The 26,547-nt window shown below is 43.1% G+C and overlaps 1 protein-coding gene across 5 annotated transcripts in view; it reads right to left on the bottom strand.

Moving 5' to 3' along the window:
• Positions 1-26,547, bottom strand: part of LMNTD1 (lamin tail domain containing 1) — a 267,223-nt gene that overhangs the window by 190,199 nt on the left and 50,477 nt on the right. For all 5 annotated transcript variants that reach the window (XR_008332541.1, XR_008332542.1, XM_053406837.1 and 2 more), the window contains exon 2: positions 22,229-22,330. Coding sequence is in view for 3 of the 5 variants with exons in the window: in XM_053406837.1 (XP_053262812.1) it covers positions 22,229-22,330 (102 nt within the window). In the remaining 2 variants the exon portion in view is untranslated. The remainder of the gene's footprint in view (positions 1-22,228; positions 22,331-26,547) is intronic.

Below are 26,547 nucleotides of genomic sequence, written 5' to 3'. Positions count from 1 at the left end.
GTAGGGGCTCCAAGATCAGAAATGGGAGATGGCTGCTGGAGAGAAAATTGGTTGCAATGAAGTGGCTAGTTACTGCTGACTGAGCCAAGAACCTGGACTTAGGGAGTGCCTGGCAGTTGGCCAGCAAAGGCTATAAAACTCAACCAGCTCAAAGGCTGGGGGCCAAATGAGGTTTGCTGTACTTGAGAAAGGGATTAAGTTTGCTAGGTTCAAGTGAACCTGCAGGAGAAACAAAATAACTCCAGACACTTCTGTATTTTGCACACAACTCTAGTCTTGAAACGGACATGAGATGTGCACAATGCACATGCACACACCAAGAAATGTCATCAAAACCTGAGGAAGAACAGTTTCCCCAGTTCACTTAGAAAACCTTTTTTTAAAGGCAAAAATTTGGTCTATGTATATAATATGGGTTGTATTCTCCCAGTAAATAATTTGCTGCTATAGTCATCAGCTTATGCTGATGATTCCATAGCAAAATGCAAGCTGGAAACCTGATTTACATAGAGCCTTACAGCCAATTGCTACATTTACAACTATGTTGACAATAATTAACTTACATAAATTACACACACACAATACTCACTATAGTTACAAACCCCAGGACGTGTCTGCAGGATGTGTCACACAAGTGGAAGCTTTTGTTAACTTCAGGTGCAATTAAAGTGCAATTATATATAAAACATGTATACATAAACCAAAAGAAGTGTTATTGCTCACAGCTAAGCCTAGAATTCTTTTAAAAAGAGAATTACAAACCAATCCTATTCATCAATGGTGTGATGCAAGGCAGGAATCTCCACTCAAGCATCCCTGGCAAATGCCTAAGAACCTTCACTGAAAGAGAGGCCACAGCCTCCCAAAGAATTCTATTCCCCAGCTGGCCAATTTGCCAGTTCCTAGCAGCTTGCAAAAAGAAGAAAAGTTCGGCTTGGCTTTGCTTTTTGAAAAAGACAACCCCAGGTGGAAGGGTGGATTTCTCACCCCCCAATTAAAAAAACATTTTTAACACACACCCCTTTTCTTCATCATTACTTGAATAATGTAATTTCACCACAGTGGACAGCAAGACAAATACTGCAGTGGAAAACAAACAGTGCTCCATGCAATGAAAAACAGGACGGAGCAGAAACGATGTCTCCTTGAATCTATGATTCTGCCCAATGCTTTTGCAGTCCAGAAGGCAAATGACAAGACACCTGAGGACTTTCAAGCAGATGCCAAGAGATGCTTGATAAAACTACTGGATGGACAGAATTCCTTCCTGTTGATTTGGAATAGTTCCAGTTTTTCAAAGCTTCCACAGTTGGAGTAAGCACGGGCTCTCTTCCAAACTCAGAAAGAGTTTGGCCCTGAGGTAGCTCTCAATTCAGGAGACCCACACAGCTGATGTGGCTGCAGATGCACATTTGGATGCACACAGGTGAGGCTGGAATGAAAAAACAAGGAAACAGCAGGCAGCAGCCTCTTTTCCAGCAAGTCGGTTAGATACAGGAAGGTCCTCTTTGTTGCCACCCGAGTTCAATAAGACTTACACTGGAGTAAGAGGGTGACTCTGGCTCTGCCACTGCTGGCATCATTTTCTGAAATCAGATCACCCCTGACAGAATGTAGCCCTTGGGGCGGGGGGACTGTTTCTAGCATAGGACTACAGCTTCTGTTACTTATACTCATGGTAGCAAAGGAGAAAAATGGAAGTTTCCATGTCACTGGTCTTGAAGAGACAACCATTTGTATTGCAGCCCGTATCTTATCAATCAGTCACACCCTACAAAAATTATTTCAGGGTTTACTGTGGGCGAGAGTCTTTTATATAATATCACAGATGTTCTGGAAATCTTGTGTGGCGCTGGTGGTGGTGAAATCTACTGTGAGAATAGTTACAGAAAAGCATGAATAGCAACAGAATTAAACCACCAAGGTTATTTCACCGTCACTTTTCGTTATTTTCTATGTCATTTCTCATTTGTATTCACAGAAACTACCCATTCATAAATCATCCACATTATACATCATTGTGCATCTATTCCAGTCTCCATGCTGCCTAACTCAGTATATGCACATACATTGCTGGAATTGACTCACTTAGAAGAAAATTGAATATCTTAGCAGATCTTTTAATAATAATAATAATAATAATAATAATAATAATAATAATACATATATGCAGGCTGGGATTGTTTTCTAGCTATCTTTAGACACCAGGGCTGTAACTTTTTACGTTCATTTACTGCAGTTTTTTCTGAAATACTTTGCAACCTGTAATAGAGGACGCTTTTATTTTATAGTTTCCTAGGAAATTCCGGACATTTGGCAACCCTAAGCTACACCTGCCAAAGCCTGCCCCTGTGTGCAGCTGTTCTCTTTGCTTTGCACATAGGAAGTGGTGCCTCAGGTCGGGTCCGGCTGCTCGTCCATCTGGGCCAGAACTGTCTACAGTGCCTGCACTGACTGCTGCTCCCTGCTACTCTTTCACAGGAGAAACCAGAGGTTGAACTGGGGGCTTTCTGCATGCCAAACATGCACTGTGCTTTATACAGCTTCAGGGATGCAAGGATTGTGAATGAGGCAGCAATAATGTATAAAAGCGCCACCAGAAAATTCATTTCATTTTGGAGAATTTTTAGGGGTGGTGGGGCAACTGCTTGAAAAAATCTCTACCAAAGTTTTTCCTGAATGGATCTTCCAAATTCTGCTTAAGAATTTTCTGCCATAAACTGTCTGATCCTATTGCGCTCTCTATGTTCCTCATCTATAAATGAGACCAGAGTCCTCTAATGACATAAATACAATATGGTACCTGCATGTGCACATTACGTCCTTGGCTTGTGTGGAATGTGTGTGTGTTTGCCAACAGGATCCATCTGCTTGCCTGCACGTTTAGTTTTCTCTTCTGCCTGTAGCACGTAGGGCTGTGTTGGACTCAACAACGCTGAGCAGCTAAAACATTGGGCTGCTGGACTGTGCTTCTAGCTCTGCCTGTTCATGCACAGCCATGTTCCTAATTTCACATGTAAAATGTTGGGAGGGTAGGGGAATCCATGGGAGGAATTAAAATAGCCATATCACTGATCATGTTACTTGGATAAAAGAACAAAAGAACTGTCCTGCTGGATCAGACCCAGGTTTCCAACAGCAGCCAACCAGGTACCTCTGGGGCATGGAGATGATGGCCTTTTCCTCTTGATGGAATTCAGATATTGCCTGCCTCTCTGGAGGTTTCATTTAACAACCATGGCTAATAGCTAGCGACAGATATATCCTTCATGAATCTGCATTCACAATATTCCTCTTTGGAGAGACAATAAATATGAAAGAGGCAGGATACGGTTCAGACCTGCACAAGTTGTAACCCACCAGCAGCTAGGCCTGGCCCAATACATTTTGCTGCCTGGGGCAAAGGGTAAGACACCCCCCCCCGCATTCCACTTACAGAAGCCAAGCAGATTTGCACCTGGATCTTACTTTAACCCTGGTGATGGGGCACCACTGAGTAGTAGGCTAGCTTAGGCAGATTGTGTGGCACACCTAGCTCTGTCTGTCCCATGGCCTTCAGCACCTGCCATCTGAAGCAGCTGGCTCAGTGACTAATGGTAGAGCTGGCCCTTCCAGCTATGTTTAGCAACCAGTGACAAGGGCCTTGGGGGAAGCAACATGGCGCCGAGGTAAGACGCGCTTACCGGTGCTCTTCGGATTTCTTTTAATCTTCTTTTAATCCTTTATATTTTAACTGACCCAGTCAGTCTTTGAAGCATTTTATAATTGCTGCAGCTACATGCTATGGCAACTTTCTGAGAGATTTGGCCCTGCTCCAGATTGCTGCAGACTGCTCCTTGTTTCTCTCTTATCAGCGGGCCGGCCTCGGCTGCTAAAAGAGAAGAGAACGCCATTATCCTAATTGGAGAGAGGGCTTAAGAGGAAGACGCTGTGTGGTGTTTAAATCCTGAATAAATCATCGTTTGTGCCCAGGCTGCTGTCATAGAGGGTTGAGAGAGGCCAGTGGAGCCAGGACATTTGGCACCCTACCCCCTAGACATCTTGAGGCTGTCACATTTCAATACTTCCCCTTGTGAAAAGCTTCTGCAAACTGGGTCCGAGGTGTCCACGAAAGACTGATGTTGTAAGTGGATTTTACCGCAGTGGAGAGGAATACTTCACTATTATTATCCATCCAAGGAGCTTTCACCCACGGTGCCATCTTCTGGTGGTCTTAACTATCTTATTTGTGTGTCAAATGTTATGTTATTTTAAGAATCGTATAATCCTTGGCCTGAGGAAAGTATGGGTCAGAACAAACGCTTGAGAGACTTTGACGAGCCCCTATCATCCCCTAAACCAAAACTATCAAGGTTGGTGCCACACCGGAATAGAAGAGGGAGTGACAATGCTGAGCATTGCTTTGCGGTGGAAACCCAAAATCGCTTCCTACCTCTAATTGATTTAGAAGCCACTCCAACTCTGACGACTCAAAATTTTTCAAAAGTAAAGCCTGTAAAGGAGAATACGAAAGAAAAACTCTCAACACAGGATGATGGTTTAACATCTGATATGGGGGAGTTCCCCAGCTGTGAGCAGTTACACTTAGTAATTAAGACCCTTCACTGTATCTTTAAAAGGCTGGATGAGGTATCTTCACAATTATCCAATATCCTGCTGAAAGTCGAAAAACTTGAATCAACAACACAATCTTCAGTTTGTGAGGTCAAAAACTTATTGCCTCACCCCAATTCAGATAAAAGAAAGGAGACTAAAATTAAATATATCTTAAATTCCCAATTGAATAATCAGATATTAACTCTGCAACCCAAGAAAAGTTGCCTTTCTGTCAGGTCGGAAATAGGAAGATGGTCATCGCTAGAAGGGGCTAAAGACTGTTTAAGCAAACTTTTAAAAATTAAGAAACACCAGATTGACCTATATGCGGTGATGCCCCTGTTCCGACAGACCAACTTCTTGAAGGTGATACTTGCGTTCCACTCTGAAAAGATACCATCTATTATTGTTAGGCGGAAAACGCTTTTGTCCATGGCCAATATCGTAGCAACGAGGGTTTTTGCAGATAGCAAGATCAAACCCCTTCTAAACAGGTGCCCTGGCGGTGAGGATATTAGGACAAGAGACTCTGCCTTACTTCAAAATACTGTCAGGCCCCACTGTGATGATTCTGCGGCGTGCCATTCTCGACCAATCTCGATACCCTCTCAAACTGCCATACATGAGGACGGAAACCTGCAGACTGCCCTTGATGAAAGGGAACATTGATTCGTTCAGAGCCCTCCCTACGAAAGAACAGTCGGTGATGATGCAAAGATTTGACACGCTTAAATCGCAGCTTTTGCAAGTCCAACACAGAGGGGAAGATACTAACGATGCTTCAAACAACCCCACTTGGGTTCACCGGACAGAAGTGGTCGACCTTCTTCAGCTCAGCCCCACTTTGAAAACAAAAACCATCCTGCAAGACTCAAATCTTCAAGTTGTTTCTGCCCCCAGTGCTATTCTACGAGACGACCAGGCTCTGCCATCCTCACTTAACCTTCATCTACATCCATCGACTAACACACTTAAGGACGAAACTCTGATTTCCCTGCCTGACTCAAATTCCTCTTTAACTCACTCATCTATGCCAGAGCTAGAATCTTCTTCAGTTTCGACCAGATATAGAAGTAGTCCACAAGTGATGCCCCTGAGAGAGTCTTCCGCAATCACCGCCCCCGTGATGTCCCCTCAACTACCTTCTTTAAAGGAAAATGGGAATGTTACACTTCGGGACCTGTCGTCGGAAACGATTGAAGACCCGATGGGACGCATCAATAAAATCATCCTAATGCCTGATGATAAATCTGCTAGAGGGTTTCCTCCGACGGACTTAATTTCTCCCTCTCTGGGTATTTCTCTGTCAAGTTGTACAAAGAATTTCGAAATGAAGAGACTTTCTGTTCAGGGATCTATTTCTAGTAGATCATCTTTGGTGTTCCAACAGTCGAACCAAATTGTTAAAAATTTTAATTTGGAGGGCTCCTCACAGTTACCATCTTCCCAATGTAAAATAACTGATTTTTTTGTTACATCTTCTGTCTCTTCTAGAGAGTCTGCCCCTCCTTCGCTTTGACTGTTAAAAGAACAACACAGAAGTCCCCAGCTAGCAGTCCTAAGTTGGAATATTGCTGGCTGGAAAAGGAAAAGATTAGATCCCGAATTTTTGTCCTATATAAACTCTTTTCAGATAATCCTTTTGCAAGAAACATGGGAAGAAGATAAAATAGATATAAATGGCTTTGAACTGATATCACTTCCAGCTAGTCCCTCCCAAAAAGGTGGCCGGTCCAGAGGTGGTCTTGCAATCGCCATATCGCTTAAAATGAGCGCTAAACTCTCGCTAGTTCAGACTTTTCCTCCTTTTGCCTTCACAGGTCTGATTTCAAGCGAAAAATTCTCCCTATTAATCACCAATGTTTATCTTCCTCCAGGTGGTCTTATATCGGACCTCCATTATAGATGGGATTCTCTGGAAGATCATTTATTGGCATGCTATGTTATGTACCCTAATATTCCATCGCTAATGGGTGGTGACTTTAATGCACGTACAGCCGCCAATTGGGATGGGATAATCAAGGCCAAGTGGTGGGTACCTCCTCCCTACCCAAAATCTGATTTAATCTCTTTTACATCAAGAAGATCTAAGGACATCAGAGTGAATGAGGCGGGAGTCCTTCTTTATCAATTGGCCATTTGTATGAATTTGAACATTCTGAATGGCAATTGCCCTCCGGACGTGCCAGGAGAATTCACTCATTTGGGCACAACATCAAATAGTGTCCTAGACTACCTTCTAGTTTCAGAAGACCTATTCTCAAACTTCTTTCATTTTAAAGTAGACAATGTACAATCCAGTGACCACCTACCTCTAGCGGCCAAGCTAACGCTTGACTGGCACCCGGTTAGCGGTTCACACCCAATTCATGTAGGTTTAAATGCCGCAGCTCAAGTAAGAAGCATTAAATGGTCTATGAAACAGGCCCAAAAATACGCAGAATTCTTCCAGAGGAATATCTCCGAACCCCTCATTGTTTCAGTGGCGGAGTTGTCTGAACCAAATAGGATATTGGAGTGGTTCTCCCACCTCTCTGCAGATTTAACTAGCTTCTTTACGATGCCGACTCACCTGGTTAACCGAGATCAACCCAGGTTCGGTGCACCTTGGTTTGATTCCAAATGTAAGCAAGCTAGACTCTCTCTCTCTGTTGTATCTACAACAGATATAAATCTTCTGGAGCTGAAACTCTTCCCCCAGAGTACTTGCAGGCCAAAATTGCTTACAAACAGGCACAGAAGTCAGCCAAGCATGAATGGCAGCTAAGATGTTGGCAAGCGCTGATTGCTGCCTCTAAGCTTCGCAGCTCTCGTGGTTTTTGGAATTTAATCAACAAAAGATTGAGGAAATACCCATTGACGGTTATACCAGCCCCGACATGGGAACAATTTCTAAGAAAATATTTCTCCCAGACAGTTATCTCTAACATTCATTCTGATACTCTTTCATGTCACTTGCCCATATGGCCAGATACTGACCCGGAGGAAATAGTTGATTTAATTGCTAAACTGAAAACTGATAAAGCCCCAGGGCCCGATCTGATCCCGGCGGAAGCTCACAGAATCACAGAATCACAGAATCATAGAGTTGGAAGAGACCACAAGGGCCATCGAGTCCAACCTCCTGCCAAGCAGGAAACACCATCAGAGCACTCCTGACATATGGTTGTCAAGCCTCTGCTTAAAGACCTCCAAAGAAGGAGACTCCACCACACTCCTTGGCAGCAAATTCCACTGTCGAACAGCTCTTACTGTCAGGAAGTTCTTCCTAATGTTTAGGTGGAATCTTCTTTCTTGTAGTTTGGATCCATTGCTCCGTGTCCGCTTCTCTGGAGCAGCAGAAAACAACCTTTCTCCCTCCTCTATGTGACATCCTTTTATATATTTGAACATGGCTATCATATCACCCCTTAACCTCCTCTTCTCCAGGCTAAACATGCCCAGCTCCCTTAGCCGTTCCTCATAAGGCATCGTTTCCAGGCCTTTGACCATTTTGGTTGCCCTCCTCTGGACACGTTCCAGTTTGTCAATGTCCTTCTTGAACTGTGGTGCCCAGAACTGGACACAGTACTCCAGGTGAGGTCTGACCAGAGCAGAATACAGTGGCACTATTACTTCCCTTGATCTAGATGCTATACTCCTATTGATGCAGCCCAGAATTGCATTGGCTTTTTTAGCTGCCGCGTCACACTGTTGGCTCATGTCAAGTTTGTGGTCAACCAAGACTCCTAGATCCTTTTCACATGTACTGCTCTCAAGCCAGGTGTCACCCATCTTGTATTTGTGCCTCTCATTTTTTTTGCCCAAGTGCAATACTTTACATTTCTCCCTGTTAAAATTCATCTTGTTTGTTTTGGCCCAGTTCTCTAATCTGTCAAGGTCGTTTTGAAGTGTGATCCTGTCCTCTGGGGTGTTAGCCACCCCTCCCAGTTTGGTGTCATCTGCAAATTTGATCAGGATGCCCTTGAGTCCATCATCCAAGTCGTTGATAAAGATGTTGAATAAGACCGGGCCCAAGACAGAACCCTGTGGCACCCCACTAGTCACTCTTCTCCAGGATGAAGAGGTACCATTGATGAGCACCCTTTGGGTTCGGTCAGTCAGCCAGTTACAAATCCACTGAGTGGTAGCATAGTCAAGACCGCATTTTACCAGCTTCTTTACAAGAATATCATGGGGCACCTTGTCAAATGCCTTGCTGAAATCAAGGTAGGCTACATCCACTGCGTTCCCTTCATCTACCAGGCTTGTAATTCTGTCAAAAAATGAGATCAGGTTAGTCTGACATGACTTATTTTTCAGAAATCCATGCTGACTATTGGTGATCACAGCATTCCTTTCTAGGTGCTCACAGACTGTTTGCTTAATGATCTGCTCCAGAATCTTCCCTGGTATTGATGTCAGACTGACTGGGCGGTAATTATTTGGGTCCTCTCTTTTCCCCTTTTTGAAAATAGGGACAACATTTGCCCTCCTCCAGTCTGCTGGGACTTCGCCTGTTCTCCAGGAATTCTCAAAGATGACTGCCAGTGGTTCTGAAATCACATCTGCCAGTTCTTTTAATACTCTTGGATGCAGTTCATCTGGCCCTGGAGACTTGAATACATCTAGACTAGCCAAGTATTCTTGTACTATCTCCTTAGTTATTCTGGGCTGTGTTTCCTCTGCTGAATCATTTGCTCCAAATTCTTCAGGTCGGGCATTGTTTTCTTTATCGGAGAAGACTGAGGCAAAGAAGGCATTGAGGAGTTCAGCCCTTTCTGTGTCCCCTGTTTGCATTTCACCATCTTCTCCTCTGAGTGACCCCACTGTTTCTTTGTTCTTCCTTTTGCTACGGACATACCCATAAAAGCCTTTTTTGTTGCTTTTAACCTCTCTAGCAAGCCTGAGTTCATTCTGTGCTTTAGCTTTTCTGACTTTGTGTCTACACGTGCTGGCTATTTGTTTGAATTCCTCTTTGGTGGTTTCCCCCCTTTTCCATTTTTTGTACACATCCTTTTTTAATCTTAACTCAGTTAAAAGTTCTTTAGATAGCCACCCTGGCTTCTTTAGGCACCTTCCATGTTTCCGTCTCATTGGTATTGTCTGAAGTTGTGCTTTTACTATCTCCCTCTTAACAAACTCCCAGCCATCATGAACTCCCTTTCCTTTTAGTATTACTGTCCATGGGATCACACCAAGCACTTCCCTAAGTTTTATGAAGTCGGCTTTCTTAAAGTCGAGAAATTGAGTCCTAGTATGCTTGGCTGCTCCTTTCCGCTGTATAGTAAACTTCAGAAGAGCATGATCACTCGCGCCTAATGATCCTTCCACTTCTACCCCACTAACCAGGTCATCAACATTGGTTAGGACCAGATCTAAAATGGCTGTTCCTCTTGTTGCTTCTCCCACTTTCTGGACAATGAAGTTGTCTGCAAGGCCAGTGAGGAATCTGTTTGACCTTATGCTCTTGGCTGAGTTTGACATCCAACAAATATCCGGGTAATTGAAGTCCCCCATTACTACTATCTCCCTTCCTTTTGCATGCTTGGCCATCTGTTACAGGAAGGCATCATCTATGTCCTCCGTTTGGCTTGGGGATCTATAGTAAACTCCCACAATGAGGTCACTGTTATTCTTCTCTCCCTTAATTTTGACCCAAATGCTCTCACTTTGGCTTTGAGGTTCTAAATCTTGGATCTCTTCACAGGTATACACATCCCTGACATATAACGCCACTCCTCCTCCTTTCTTGTCTGGTCTGTTTCTCTGAAATAGATTGTATCCCTCCATTATTACATTCCAATCGTGGGACTTATCCCACCAGGTTTCAGTGATTCCTATTATGTCATATTTAGTTTGCTGTACCAAGAGCTCAAGCTCATCTTGTTTATTTCCCATACTTTGCGCATTAGTGTACAGACATTGAAGTCCATTAATCATTCCCCCGTGTCTCTTATTTAAGGATTTTTTCCTCCCACCACTAGGTCTGCGTGCTGTTTGCTCCATTCGGTCTATGACATTTGGATGATCATCTTCATCAATTGATAGACTCCTACCTTCAGGAGCACTGTCTCCCTCCCCCACATTAGTCAGTTTAAAGCCCTCCTGATGAGGTTTCTGAGATTTTTTGCAAAAACATTCCTCCCAACCGTTGTGAGGGGCAGCCCATCGCTTGCCAGAAGTCCATCTTCAAGAAACTGCATTCCGTGATCTAAGAATCCAAACCGTTCCTGTTTACACTATTAAACAACACCCAGCATGGTGGGCCAAAATTCTTGCAAAAATCTTTGCAAGAAGCTATTAAACAACACCCAGCATGGTGGGCCAAAATTCTTGCAAAAATCTTTGATGCAATTAATGCCACGGGCCAGATACCTAGATCATGGAAGGAGTCCATCATAATTCCTATATATAAAAAAGGACCACCAGAGGACCCAGGAAACTATCGTAATATCAGTTTATTATCAATCATCGGAAAAATCTATACTCACTTCCTGCTAACCAGACTAACCCAATGGGCCGAAGATTCCAATCTAATAGGCCATGAACAGGCCGGGTTTAGACCAAATCGTGCTTCTATCGACCATGCAATAATTCTATATCATTTGGCGCGGAAGTATTCTTCCCCCACTCATGGTCTTCTATGTGCCGCTTTTATAGACCTGAAGGCGGCTTTTGACAGTATCTCTAGAGAGCTGTTATGGGAAAAATTGGCAAAGTGGGGCATAGATAAAAGGCTGTTGTGGCTTATGATCAAATTACATGAAGGGACGGCTGCTAGGGTGAGGTTAACACCTGAGGGCGATCTCACAAACTCTGTGCCAATAAATAAGGGGGTATGACAAGGGTGCATCCTTGCCCCCTATCTCTTTAACCTCTATATTAGTGACATGAGAACTCCCCTAGTTGAGGCCCAAACCACCATTCACGCACCCAGGCTTGCAGACTATCGCTGCCCCTTGCTATTGTACGCTGATGATGCGGTGATCCTCTCATATTCAAGAATCGGTTTGAGGAGGGCCTTTAAGATCTTCGCGTTATATTGCCAAACAAATTTACTTAATATTAACCATTCCAAATCTAAAGTCCTAGTTTTTTCCAGGAGTCGTAAATTGTATAGGTGGGAACTCGAGGAGAAGCCAATTGAACAAGTCTACAAATTTCAATATCTAGGAATTTACTTCCAGCATAATATGGGATGGAAAGCGCATATCACATACTTACAAAGTAAGGGCAAAGCCCTTATCTACGCTCTATTGCGCTTTTTCTTTACAGAGGGGGCTATGCATGTTCCATCTGCCTTAAAAGTTTATAGTGCAAAAGTGGTTGCAACTATGGCCTATGCGGTCCCTTTATGGGGCGCTTTTGTAAACCTCATGCCTCTGGTGACATTGCAAAATCTTTTTCTCAGACGCCTTTTGAAACTACCCTCCTGTGTAAGCAACTCGGCTATTCGCTTAGAACTTAAGACCCCCTCCTTAGAGATCCTGATGTGGAGACATGCCTTTAATTACTGGCTGTCCCTTTGGCATAAATTGCCCAATTACCATCTTATTCAGTGCCTTTGGAGAGATGAATTTACCAGCCCATGGGCAACAAAAATCCATTCCAAACTGTTGTCTTATGGAATCTCGCCTTCCGATATACTAAATTTAGATCTAATTACAGCAAAAAAGGTCATCAAACAAAGATTGGAGGAGGTTGATTTGCAACAAAATCTTACTACAGGTGGAGGTACATGTTCCCCGATAAATCAGGGCATTACATTTATGTCCCAGATACCTCGATATCTGTCTACCTTATCGGTTGCGTCGCATAGATTCGCTTTTGTTAGAGCCAGATTTAATGTGTTCCCCTCAAATGTGCTGAGCAATAGATTTTCTAACGGTAAAACCTCTGTTTTATGCGCATGTGACAACAAATCAATAGAATCCCTTTATCATATCTTGTTTAATTGTCCTTTATATATTGTTCCCCGATCAAGGATTCTGAGTTCAATCATTTTGGAAACTGTTGCTAAACCACCTGAATTACATCTAGCCTATCTACTCCAGGACATTGACTCTTATAGAACATTACAGGTTGCCAGATTCCTGAATTCAGTTCTTTCATATAAAAGACTTCATGGAATGCTGCATGACTATTAAAAATCTAGTAAACTCTATCCACCATCTTTATATTCAAGGCCACAATATGGTACATCTAGAGATTGTATGTAACGTGAAGGAGATTATGCGATGAAATATTTTAGTTGATATTTTAGAATGTAAAATGCTATTTTATTTATTGATTGGTTTTACCTTGTGGGCCTATAGCCGAATAAAGTATTATCTATCTATCTGACAAGGGCCTTGGTGACAAACTTCCTATTCTTGCTGCTTGACTGGCACAGCAAACACAGAGGACTTGCCCAGCAACTGGGTGGCAGACCAGAAAACATGGTTCCTGGTGCTTGGCTCGGTGGGTCAGAAACACCCACCGAGTGAATGCCTGGGGTGTAGATCATATTGCATAGTGCAGAGAAGACAGCAACATCAGACCAAGCATGCCTTTCCCCACATTTCAGTACATCCACACAGGGCACAGGACCCTATCCGGATTCAGTTGTAAACTGTCCAGAATGTTCCAGTAAGCCTTGGAAATCTCCCTCTAATCCTCCTCTATCTATCCACTACTGCCTGACGCAACCCTAGATGTCTGGCAGTTAAACATTTTCCAGATCACTTTTTGGAAACGTTCAGCTTTGCAAAGCAAAGTTAGGCAGTTAGGCGCTATGCGAGAAATGCACCACTGCTGGCTGGTGCCAAATATCACTAGCCTGTTGTCTCCCTCTGTTTTGGAGTTGGAAATTGCATTTAGTCCTGAAGCTAATTTCAAAGCCTGGGTCTGTTTCATTTCAGTGCCAAATGCTGCCAATGAGCCAGGGTCCCAACTTGAGGAGACTTTTGCTCATTGATAAATGCTTGAGGAATGCCAATTGGGGAGTTAACAACCAGCACGTATATATGGGAAGAACAGATTAGTGGTGGGGGGATCAGCTGCAGGTCAACAGCAAAGCACATAATTCCTATACATCAGGCTTAACATTTAGGTTTGGGACTTAACCACACTTGACGTGGAAGATCTGTGATCAGGTGTCTTGACTCTTTCCCCTGCTAAGGTGGAGAGGGTTCCAAAACTGATCTGAGCAAAAGAGGAGAGGAGAGGGGCCAGCCCTTCCACTATAGCATTTCCCCAATCTATGGGTCTGTGTGCAGGTGTAGGTTCAAAACACATTCCCAGCACTGCTGCCTGGATCAACTTTGGTGCCCCCCCCCCATTTTCAAGGGAGCAGGGAAGTCAGGAAGTTTGATCACATGTCAGCTATGGGGTTAGGTAGGTTCAAGGTGCTGATATTAGTGTACAATACCAATAGCCCATACAGCTTGGAACCATGATACCTAAAATAACATCTCATTCCCTACACACCCAACTGATTCTTGCATGCTGCAATAAAGACATCCTGCAGATACCATCCTATCAGGAACCAGGCCTTTAGTGAAGGTGGCACCTACCCTTTGGAACTTCCCTATCTGTCCCACCCCAGCGCCACCCTGGTGTTCTCCTCAGCACCTCCCTGACTGTTTGAGTGGAGGGGACAGATGGGGACCTGCAGTGGTGAGCAGCACCAAGGACCAGTATTGGAAGGCAGCACAACACTGAGGAGAGAAGTGCCAGGGGAAACAGCTACAGACACCACCACCATATTCATTTCCCCACATGCTTCCTGGCCCCTACGCAGCATACATTGGGCCCAGAAGCATTGTGGGCAGTTGCACTTGTAGCCATATTGCACCCTTCAGTGCTGGGTCATAAAAAAACTTGTAGCCATATTCCACCCTGCAGAATTTCAATGTGGCTATCTCCTCTCAGCAGCCTGCTGTGTTCTTCTGGCACATGTTTTGCTTACACATCCTCTCCTCATGGCCTTCCCATTAAAATAAGACCAAAGCTCCAAGCTTGGGGGCTAAAGTGAGACCAGTTACATGAGCCGCCCTGGAGGAACAAGAATATGATTGTCCCAGCAATGGAAGGCATGGTGGTTGAAGCAAATGAAAAAGACTACTTTGAAAAATATGTTTAATTTCCTTCCCTTTTTAAATTACATTACAGAAATGGTATAGCCAGTGTGGTGTAGTGGTTAAGAGCGGTAGTCTCGTAATCTGGGGAACCGGGTTCGCTTCTCCACCACATGCAGCTGCTGAGTGACCTTGGGCTAGTCACACTTCTTTGAAGTCTCTCAGCCCCACTCACCTCACAGAGTGTTTGTTGTGGGGGAGGAAGGGAAAGGAGAATGTTAGCCGCTTTGAGACTCCTTAAAGGGAGTGAAAGGCGGGATATCAAATCCAATTATTCTTCTTCTACTAACCAGCTAGTCCCTGACATGATGAAGAGAGGCTGCCTAGGAATGGAGGAAGTATGTATTATAGCTTCCTGCCAAGGCAGACAAAGGAAGTGATCTCCAGAGTTGTCTCTGGCAAATTTCACATAAAAGCTCTGTGAGGCTCAGCCCCTTCATGTGCCCATATGGCAAAGCAAGAATTGTTGGTTTGACTGAAATAATGACCCACGCTAGGGGTGTGCATTCTCTACCACTGTCCTGTAACAGTAGCCTTTCATAACTCACAGTTCCTCCGTGGAAGTCACCAAAGGGCTCCACAAGTGGGCCACAGTGTTTGCAAGCCTCTTGGCAGGTAAGCCAACCAGAATGCATGAGGAATCTCCACTTAATGCCAGCAGCCAGCAGGATGCATGGCATGGACGTCCTTCATACAATTGTTCCTGTACACATTGTAAGAACCTGACGAATGTTACATAGCCCCATAGGGAGAACTGCTACTCACAAACATTTTTTACACTCCAGTTTTTCCCTGTTAACATTTTTCCCTTTAACTATGGTCACACCTTTTTAATCATACAGTATTTACTTCTCCAGTTTTAATCTCGTCTTACTAACTAGACAAGCCCTGTCATGTTATATCAGAGGTGCTTTCGGACAAAGCACCTTAAGAAAACTGGCAGCCTATAAGTGCAGAAAGTACAGCAAGATCCATATCACTCAAAACTCTCTGTCCTAATGTGACGGGTGCTTCTTCAAGGCTGCTGCTACCAGGAAAGGGCCCAGAAAGGATGGGGTCTCCTGGGTGCTTGAGTCACAAACTAACAGTTTGGAAGGCAGCTCTTCCCAGAAGTCAAGGACGTTCTTCAGGTAATCAGTCTGATCCTTTGGGTAAGTTGAATGAACGACCTAAATGGGAATGGCAATAAACATTTTTCATTACCTCCCACATCTTTTATGAGGCAATTTCTCAGATCTGCATGGCGCCCTTATTACTATGTCCTCTTAATGTTCCATGGACAAAGGAGCTTGGAGACAATGCAGAAGTCTGGGTCAAGGGTTAAAGCACTCTGCAGAAGGCTCAATCTGTACTGTAACCAGCAGTTCTTTCTTGAGGTCTTCGCAGTGTGTCTTCATACTCTTTTTTGTAACTGAGAATATATAATGTTAAGCTTGGTCTACACATACAGAGAAATGGAGTAATGGAGTCCAGGGCTATCTCCAGCTTTGAGGGGGCCCTGGGCAAAGTGCCCTCTTGTGGGACTCTTTCTCCATTGTTGGTCTTTTGTGGGCTCACCTGGCAGTGGTGATGGGCAAACACAGGAAGATAGGAACTGCCTGAGTCAGACCACTGGTCCATCTCACTCAGTAGTGTCACCAGTGTTTCTCAAACTTTGTCCCCAGCTGTTGTTGGACTACAACTCCCATCATCCCTGACCACTTGCCCTGCTAGCTAGGAATGATGCAAGTTGTAGTCCAACAACAGCTGGAGACCCAAGTTTCTGAAACACTGGTCTGCCGGGACAGGCACTGACTTCAGGATTCTAGACAGGAATCTCTCCCAGCCCTACCTGGAGATGCTGGGGATGGAACCTGGGACCAGATTGAACCTGCAAAGTAGATGGTCTACCACTAAACTATGGCCCTTTTCCATACCAGTGTTAGGTAGCTGAAGGCTGCCATTTTGTCAGGGACATGGCTGAATCGAACGCCTGCGAACAGTCTGACTGGAGATGAAGGAATGCCAGTACAGGGGGCCACTAGGGGGCGCCTTGGAAGATGGCGGATATTAACATCTATCCAGCTCGCACGAGGTAATTAGAGGCTGATTATGGGGAATATATCAGTCTCCCTTCTTCTCTCCACGGGGGAGAGATGCCGTTTTCACCCGCTGTTGCCATAAATCACCCCCGAGTTCGGAAGGAAGGGGTGAGGCACTGGGTGCACAACCCTCGGCGGGCCTCGGAACTCCTCCGCTGCTGCTTCTAGGTGCGTAACTAGTTCGAAAGCACGTCAAAGTGCAAGTAGATAAATAGGTACCGCTCCGGCTGGAAAGTAAACGGTGTTTCCGTGCGCTGCTCTGTTTCGCCAGAAGCGGCTTAGTCTCATGCTGGCCACATGACCCGGAAGCGGTACGCCGGCTCCCTCGGCCAATAAAGCAAGATGAGCGCCGTAACCCCAAGTCGGTCACGACTGGACCTAATGGTCAGGGGTCCCTTTACCTTTACCTTTATAGTGCTTGGCAAGGAAAGCCAAAGTGAAAGAGGGGGAATTGGGAAGGGAAAACATATGAAACCTACTCTCACTGTGGCTAAAGCAGATAACAGGAAACTGGTTTCCCATTACATTTAGAATGGGATACAGTGGTACCTCTGGATGCGAATGGGATCCGTTCCAGAGCCCCATTCGCATCCTGAAGCAAACGCTAAAGAGTGAAAGAGAAGCAAGCAACTGCCTGGTTCGTCAACAACTCATTTGTAAAATAAATCACAGTTCTACTTCATACACCCATATGAAGTCTGAATCAAGAAAAGTACCAAGGGCAGTGATGCCAACGTGAGCATGGCAAAGCCTAAAGGCCTCTCAGCATTCACAGCTGGTTGGCAATGGCATCATAGGAAATGTATTTCCACATGCCGAGAAAAACAGTTCTAGCCCAACACGAGGTGGGGGAGGTTGGAGCTGCCATGGTGCCCCCTTACATACAAGGGGAATTGTAGTAAACCTAGACTGAGGTGCCAGCTCTAAAAAGAAGTGTGTACACAATAGTTTGCTTGTACTACTTTTTAAATAGGAGTGGGTGGTGCTGTGGTCTAAACCAGCAAGCCTCGGGCTTGCAAATCGGTAGACTGGCAGTTCAAAACTGCTCGACAAAGTGAGCTCCCATTGTTTTGTCCCAGCTCCTGCCAGCCTAGCAGTTCAAAAGCACACCAGTGCAAGTAGATAGGTATTGTGGTGGGAATGTAAACGGTGCTTCCGTGTGCTCTGGCACTTGTCCCGATGTCGCGTTGCACCATAAGCAGCATGGTCGTGCTGGCCACAACACCCAAAAAGCTGTCTGTGGACAAATGCTGGCTCCCTCAGCCTGAAAAGCACTGCACCCCATTGTCTAGACTTAACAGTTCAGGGGTCCTTTACCTTCACCTACCTACCTTTTCAACACTCTCTCTTTCTACTTGCCTCCAATCTAAAGAAGAATAATGCTAAGCCTTCTACATATTGAGATTTAAAAGAGAAACTTGAAGATGCATTAAAAATGATTAAGCATAGCTGTCAACTTTCAGATTTGAAAATAAGGGATCAGCAGCCTTACCTGTCCCCGGGAGCCTCAAAAATAAGGGATCAGCAGCCTCACCTGTCCTGGGGACAGTCTACAGGATATCTAACAATCCAGGATAGCAGCGGCAAGCAGCGGGAAATGGAGCTGGAATAAGGGAATTTCCCACCAAATAAGAAAAGCTATGGGCTTAAGCGATTTCTAACTGCCTGGTCCGCCAAACCCACCTTCTACAGAGCACCTGTGCCTCCCCCTGCCTGCATTTACTGCATAATTGAAACTATCCACCTGCTCCAAAGCCATTTTATCAACTGGCATAGGTTCCCATTACAACCGTTTTATGGTTATATGTAGGATGGCAAGACTCCCCTTGAGGTTCTGCAGCACAGCATTATTTATATACCTCCCAGATCCATGCAATTTCCTCCCTCAGGCTATAGCAAGCAGTTTTTTTGTTCTCTTCCCAGTGTTTTCCTGGAGTTAAGTTTCCTTAACATTCTTACATAACTTGCCACAAGAATCAAAAAGCATAGATGAAAACATGAGTGTTTAAATTAAGCCTTTTCCTTGAACCTTGCTTTCTAAATGTATTTTGTGCTTTCTAATGCATATTCCATGCACTTAGAAAAAGGCAGTTTAAAAGACAGGTTTCAGCTAGGCTGTGTAATGTTCCCTGGCATTACACCCTCTCTGAATTAATTCCATTATATTTATGCACGTTCCTCCCAAACCCTGGCCTGCAAAATAGGTTTTGTTTCTGTTTTGCCAATTTAGATGCCGACTAGGCACTGAAGTTTTACCCACAGCGCCACCTGCGTTTTGAACACTGCAGCGCAGGAGACATTCACATATCAATTCTCTGTTTGTGCTACCCCATTAATTTCAGCCAGGAGGTACTGTGCTGCAACTGTAAGGTGGTCTGCATTTTATTAGGCAAACTGGGCCATTTTCAAAGCTTTCAAAGTAAGAGCTGATACTTTAAATTGACCTTGCCTTAAAACTTTCTCTCTCCCAGCCTGATTGCCAATTGTTTTCCTTCTGTTATATGTGACACTGAGCTGCTAAACTGAACTGCTGCTCTGCATATTGACAAAGTGGTATGGTTACAGTTATTGTACTGCACATCCAGGTTTTCCTGTTTTACAGATTCCATGTACAGGTCTGCTGTGGATAGTCATGAACCTGGTCTGCAGCCAAAGTGTAAATTGTATTTGGATGTCAAAGCCCTGCTCTATCATAGAACAATATATTGGGAGGGATCCTAAGGGACATCTAGTCCAACCCCCTACAATGCTTTGAGATTTCATAATCTTTGTAAAGATGAATTTTGCCTGCTCACACCATAAATGCAGCCCTGCTTCTACAATTATTCCCTTACTATTTCCCTAAACTTATGATGGGCTACATATAAACTGTGCTAAATAAACAAAATGGTTAGGATCAGGCAAGGACCCATCTAGTCCAGCACTGTTCTCACAGTTGCCAAGTAGATGCCCATGGGAAGCCAACAAGTAGAATCTGAGGCAGCAGAACTCCCCCCTCTTACAATTCCCAACCATTGGCATTGCTCAAGAGCAGTGGCTCGCACACCATTTTCCCACTTGAAAAATTATGAAGGTCTTGACAGACCTCCTATTGACTTTTTTTGCCTGCTGCAGCAATTGCAATGCTCTGTGCTAAATGCTATATGATTTTTAATTGTATTTTTATTGCTGCTCTTGTTTCTTATATTGCATTTTACTGTATTACAATTTGCATTCCATAGAATGCAAACCGCAGTACAAGAGGATACAACATAAGAACTAAAAGAAGCAATAAAAAAAGCAAAATTCAATATAAATATTTAATGAGGACATGCTGCAAACCATCTGAATGAAACTCACAGACCAATGGTGGTCCATGAACCACAGTCTTGGATGCCCTGTTCAAGGGTACTCTTTGCCAACATCAAGCTGTCCATGTAGTTTAGACTGCTACTCTCATCAGCTGATACAGCCAAGCTGGCTGGGGCTGCTGGGAGTTGGAATCCAAAACATCTAGAAGGTGCCAGGTTGGTAGACGAGAGAAAACTTTTACTAAACGGAAGAACTTATTGAAGGCATGAGCTGTTTGAGGATGGAACCAACTGCCTTGGCAGATGGTGGTCTCTTCTTCATTAAGAGGTCTTTTTGCACAGATTTTGCTTTTGCTTTATTATGTATTTTGTGCTTTCATTTTGTATTTTTATGTTGTGAACCACACTATGACCTGCAGGTGATAAATAGTAGTAATACTATTACTAGTACTAATCCCTGAGGTCCCCTTCCAGCTACTACCATTCTATGGATGGAAAATTTTCTCCCAACTGCCAGTATTCTGGTTAATGACTGGAGAAGTGTGTTGGGGGCGGGTGTTGTTTTGGGGGGGGGTTGGTTGAAGGTGTTGCTGTTGGTTTTTGTATCTGGTGATTTACGTAGAAATAGTTCAGTTAAGTTGTGTGTTTTTCAATATTTTATTTATTGTGTCAGAGACCAGGCTGAGAGCTACTCTGATGAAGAATGGTGGGGGCCTCCCCCTCCCCCTGCTCCTGACCAGGAAACTGAAGCTGCCCAGGTGCAGTGGAGCAGTATAGATTTGGAGCAGTGGTTTACAGAGGGATATAGTTTGGAAGACAACAGCTGGGCGGAACTGAGTGGGGAACATCTAGGAGAAGAACAGGGAGAGAGAGAATTAACAGATTCCCTTTCACTGGAAAGTGTCCAAGCGCTCAGTCCAAGGTCAAGGAGAGCAGAAATGGAAGCTACACAGGCCAAATGGTTGCGAGATCAGGTTTCCAGACAAGTGACAAGGGTGTTTCAGGGGAGAAGTGGATGGAAACCTTAATTGGGAGCACCTTTCCTCCGGGATGGAGAAGGTCTTTGTTCTTTCACTGTGAACATTAAATATTTCTTTAACTGGTAAGCGACTATTTTTGTTTTGATCTGCTTATCCACGGCCAAGGAAGGGAGGAAGCTGTTTCCCCAAAGCCTGACATTGTTTCAGATACTTTTGTTATGTTGTCAGACTAAAGGGTGGAAATGCCCTCTCTTTTGCTGTGTGATCACCAAGCAAGAAAAAAATCAGCTCACTGCAGGGCTAAAGACATCCATCTGGCCTGGATTACTTCCACACTGGAACTGAGTCCGTTCGTCCATCCATCCATCCATCTCCAATAAGGACTAGACTAGATTTGTCCACACACAGAGCACAAAATGGAATGTTGAGAATAATGAAACAAATAAACAACACCCAAAACTGTATGAAATAGCACAAGACATTAAGTTACTCAACATATAAAAAACCACATATTACCCTTACTCTAATATATCCTAAACATTCACATTGCTTGACCTTGTGGTTTTGCTATAATTCCTCCTGTCATCAAAATGTATATTCTATACCTATTTAGGTGAGCACAAATCTGATGGATGGGGTGCTATTGTTTTGTTCTATTTGTTATTATGTATTTGTGTTTTTATACTGCACTGCTCTGTAATCCTCAGATGAAGGGTGAGATGTACATTTAATAAATGAATTATATATATTTAATAAATGAATTACTTCATTTACTAAATGAATGAATAAATTAATTCATTTAATAAATGAATTACAGCCAACTATAAAGCTTTCCACAGGATTTCAAATACTCCTCAAACATCACAAATACATTTGTAGATTGTGGGCACTGATTTTTACATTTAATAAAATATGTCATTTTAAAAGACTAATTCTATTTTGAGACATTAATCTACAGCTGAACTGTGATTTTTCTCTTTCTCCAAACAATATATCTGCAACCATCGCCCACCCAGGAAAGGGGGTGAGCAACCATTCATACATCTTTGTGAAACAATTTAACATTAGGCGTAGAAAAAAAATCATACAGGGAAATTAAATGGAAATGTCCATCTGCCTCTGCAAATTCTGCTTTATAGTAACTCTGGAATGCAATTACCAGCAAACTGAAAGACACTGACCTCTAGCCTTGCCTCTAGGTCTTCCATGTGCTGTTGTCTGCTGGTGTGCTCTGACTGCAGCTTTTCAATGGCTCGACTGCTGTTAGGCTCTTTGGAGATGAGCTGTTGGAGAAAGAGGAAAATTTTTCCTAAGAGAGAAGGAAAGGAGTCCAACAAAGGAGGTAAAGCCATTATTAGCTTATACATAATCTCTAGTTTGCTGCCAAATCATGTCTAGCCACTTTCAACGAATCACGCAGCAAAGCGTTACCCATTACCTGCCATTTTTTCTAATTATTGATGGGAACCCCTCAATATAATTTTAAGGAGGCAGAATTAGTAAAGAACAAAAAACTAACAAATTATTTTTAAGACGGGTTTTGATGTTTAGAATGAAATACTTCAAAATTGGAATACTGTTAGTGGGGTGGGAGAGGTGAAAGAAATTTTATATCTGGCAACTAATATGCCCCTTTGGTTTCAGACAGTACATGGGTAGGACACAAATTTTCATGGCCAGAAGATCTGGTGGCTCATTTACCAGAAGTAATGTACCGTATTTAGCGTTAACTCTGGAAGTGTATATTCAATTCTGACCAAACTAAGCATCCTAGAGCAAAATATACGTCAATATGACCCCACCCCCCAAGATCACAGAAATAGAATTGGAAGGGGTCCAAGGGTCTTCTAGTCCAGTCCCTGCAAATATGACCATAAAACCTTCACACACCCTTAATGAATCATATGAGACTCTACTAGGCCACAGACTAATTTTATACATAATATGCAAGATTTCTAATATTTCTAATAATAAAATTCCTCTGTTTTCAGGCAAGTGGTGTAAAGGAACAAAAGCTGAACATGTCATGAAGCTGAAGCATCATCATTGTGGAGAGATTGCTGGTCATTCTCTTCCAGAGAAAGACAACAAATTACAAATAGAGAGGAAACATGAATCAGTTGATGCTATGACTGATAGTAGCACCATTTTTATGGGACGTGTTTGTTATGCCAGAGACATTCAAATGTGTTTAATTATTTCAAAGTATGAAGGTTACATTACAATCTTGACATTTTTGCTGAATATGGTGAGCTTCCAACAGTTTAAAGAAATTTGGATCAATTGGATTATGGATTTGGACTTTTGTAAACCCAGTAGCACATGCACCCCTCCCATCATCAGCTGTTGTTGAGAAAGTTCACAGTGAAAACAAAATTGGCACCAACTCTGCCTTTGCTCCAGGACAGCAAAACCACTTTTTGTTTGGGGGGGCATTATCAAATTGTTTCTACCAGTCATAAAGCGGTACTTTCAGAGTTTTTCAATGGAAGGGTGAGATATAGTTTTAAGAAACAAATACACAACCGGGCACAACACCTTTGGCTTTGTTGTCTGCTCTTCGCTCATACTGTAAGGGGAGCATAACTCCATTTCCTGTTCCTCCAGTCCCCAAATTATAAAAGCTGAGCACCAGATGTAAGTTGTATTGTAGACCAGCATACACCAGATGTGTCCATTCATAAGAAGAAAAGGTTTGATGGCTTTGATTGTACATGCTAAAGTATACATAATTGGAATGATCCAGGTAAAATCTGACATTTGAGAAGTCAAATCTTTATAGGTGCAAAATTATAGAAGAAAAGGCATCGTTAAAAATGTGGCCGTTTACAAGCAACAATGTGATCCAGAGCGGGGTTAACCTCACAGCTCTAAAATGTAGGGGGAAATACATACTAGCTGGTTGGATATATTGGTTTTATTATAAAATCCACCATATCTGTTCCTGCAAAAGCTTTCCTCTTATTTTTGCCTAATAAATCCAAATAGAGCCCTTTATTATAGACACTTGACTATGTTTGGCTTAGTTTACAACGTTTTGTTTAGCAGGCTTTTGAGGTAGGGCCTTGGTGAAGCAAAATGAAGGTTTTATTACAAAACTGTAAAAGAAAATGAATAGTGAAATGTCCTGCCTAAACTGTGGGAAGATAATTAGCACAGGAATTTAATGCTGTTGAATATTTCATCACTGACACATTATTGCTGGGTGGATATTTTTTTAAAACCATGAAATATTGGTTTACATTTTTGCTGTACAAAACATATCTGAAATTCTTACAGTGAACATCAGTGCTATTTCATTAAAAAGTAGGTGCACAAGATGAGAAAGCATTATCTACCATGTTAAAGGTCTAAGTAGTGATTTTTTTTTTACATACATATGTATGGTTACATAGGGAGATCACACCTAGCTGGGGATATTGGGAAGTGTAGGATCCTGAATGTAACCATACAATCCAAGAGGATTCATTTGGTGAGCTATATTCATTTGGTGAGCTGTATTTATATAGAAATACTTATAACATTGTTTTTACTGGAGGGTACTCAAGGGTACAGTACCGGCATCTTTTTTTCTGGAAGAAAAGCACTGGCTAAAACTGTGGCACTTGCTGTAACAACTTCATGATGAGTACCAGCACTTTTTTTCCTAGAAGGAAAACGCTGCTTATAAACCTCAAAGCATTTATTGCGACACACAGAGGGCTTGCCTATACCACCCCATGCACAGCTCTCGGTTTAGATCAGGGATAGGGAGCTTGTGGCCCTCCAGATGATGCTCGACTCCATTCCCAACAACCCCAGCCAACAAAGCCAATGATAAAGGTTGTTGAGAACTGTAGTCCAACCACAGGCTGCCCACCGCCATTGAGACCCTTTCCCCACTTCACAGATGTCAGGCAAAAGTCAAAAGTCAGCACACCCAGCTAGTGTGAGAAACATTTTAAAGAGGCACAAAGCAAGGCAGGAAGAAAGAAAAGCTCTTGCCCTACAGCGAAAGTGGGCGGCGAGGTTGCTTCTACTGTGACCTTAAGAATTTATTTATACAGGTGGGCTCACCAACTCATGAATGCAGAATCAAGTGGTGAGGTCGGTATGAATAGGCCAACACAGATCTAATGCCAGAAATATAGGTCTCATATCAGCTCAGATGCAAAGCTTTCTTCTTCCCATATATATCTATGAGTCATCAAGTGTAGTGAAAAACATGCATAAGTTAACTAGAGAAAATCACATTTCTCTTGCAACCATTAAGATGCACCATATAAATAAAGAAATATACTTAATGACTCATACTCTCTTCTGCTCTGCTGGTTGGTAACTTGGTTCATAACCAAACATGGTTTACTAAAGCAGCAATGAGTATCAGGACCAAGCACCCCGCCTCCTGTGGTGCACTGACTTCAGAACAAAGATCCCAAGGACCCGGACAACACCATTACTGGCCCCAACAACATCACACATACCATCTCGGGACTATTTAATTGCTCATCGTCTAACATTGTATATGCCATCAAATGCCAACAGTGTCCTTCAGCTCTCTATATTGGACAAACAGGCCAAACCTTACGCCAAAGAATAAACGGACATAAATCGGACATCAAGAATCACAAGACAGAGAAACCAGTAGGAGAACACTTCAATCTCCCAGGACATTCTATACAAGATCTCAAAGTAGCTGTTTTACTACAAAGGAATTTCAGAAATAGACTGGAAAGAGAAGCTGCTGAATTGCAACTCATTACCAAACTTAAAACCATGGAGAGACCTGGTCTGAACAAAGACATTGGATTCTTATCTCATTATACATGACAAAGCCATTTTTCACCTTCTCACCCCTTGCTTTTTCCTGTAAGACCTATTGCAGTCGTTAAGAGTCGTCAACAGGCTCATCACAGCTATCTGCCAATCACCCATTCCCACCACCCTTCTGAGTAATACCCCTCCCCACCTTCTCACTATATAGAAGGATCTGGCAACTTCTGTTTCAGTGTATCTGAAGAAGTGTGCATGCACACGAAAGCTCATACCAAGAACTAACTTAGTTGGTCTTTAAGGTGCTACTGGAAGGAAAAAATTTTTTTGTTTTGACAATAATGTAGGGATAATGATGCAGACTTGACTATGGATTTAAATGGAATGATTTGCAGTGGTGTTGTAAAATATGGGTGGGATGGAATTCACTTGCTGCCTGCAGAAACAATTGCTTATTTTAAAAATTAATTTCTGAAAATGAATGCAGCTTGGTAGATGGCTTCAAGAGATTTACAATCAGATACACAGTTTATCACCCCTGTAGGGCACTACTACAAATCCAGATGCATGTCTAAAAGTACACAAAGATGAAGGCTGCTAACCTCAACTCACTCACTATGGAGTAAGCCTCATTGAACAGAGTGTGACTTGCTTCCAGATAAACATGCATGGGATTATACTGCCTGAGAATTTTGAGGGTTGTTTCTCCTGTGCCACAAGTATGGACTGCTACTTGTTTCGTGTGTGT

This window comes from Podarcis raffonei, chromosome 10, assembly GCF_027172205.1.
Source record: "Podarcis raffonei isolate rPodRaf1 chromosome 10, rPodRaf1.pri, whole genome shotgun sequence".
Classification (NCBI taxonomy): Eukaryota; Metazoa; Chordata; class Lepidosauria; order Squamata; family Lacertidae; genus Podarcis; species Podarcis raffonei.
This window is presented reverse-complemented; position numbering and strand designations above follow the sequence as displayed.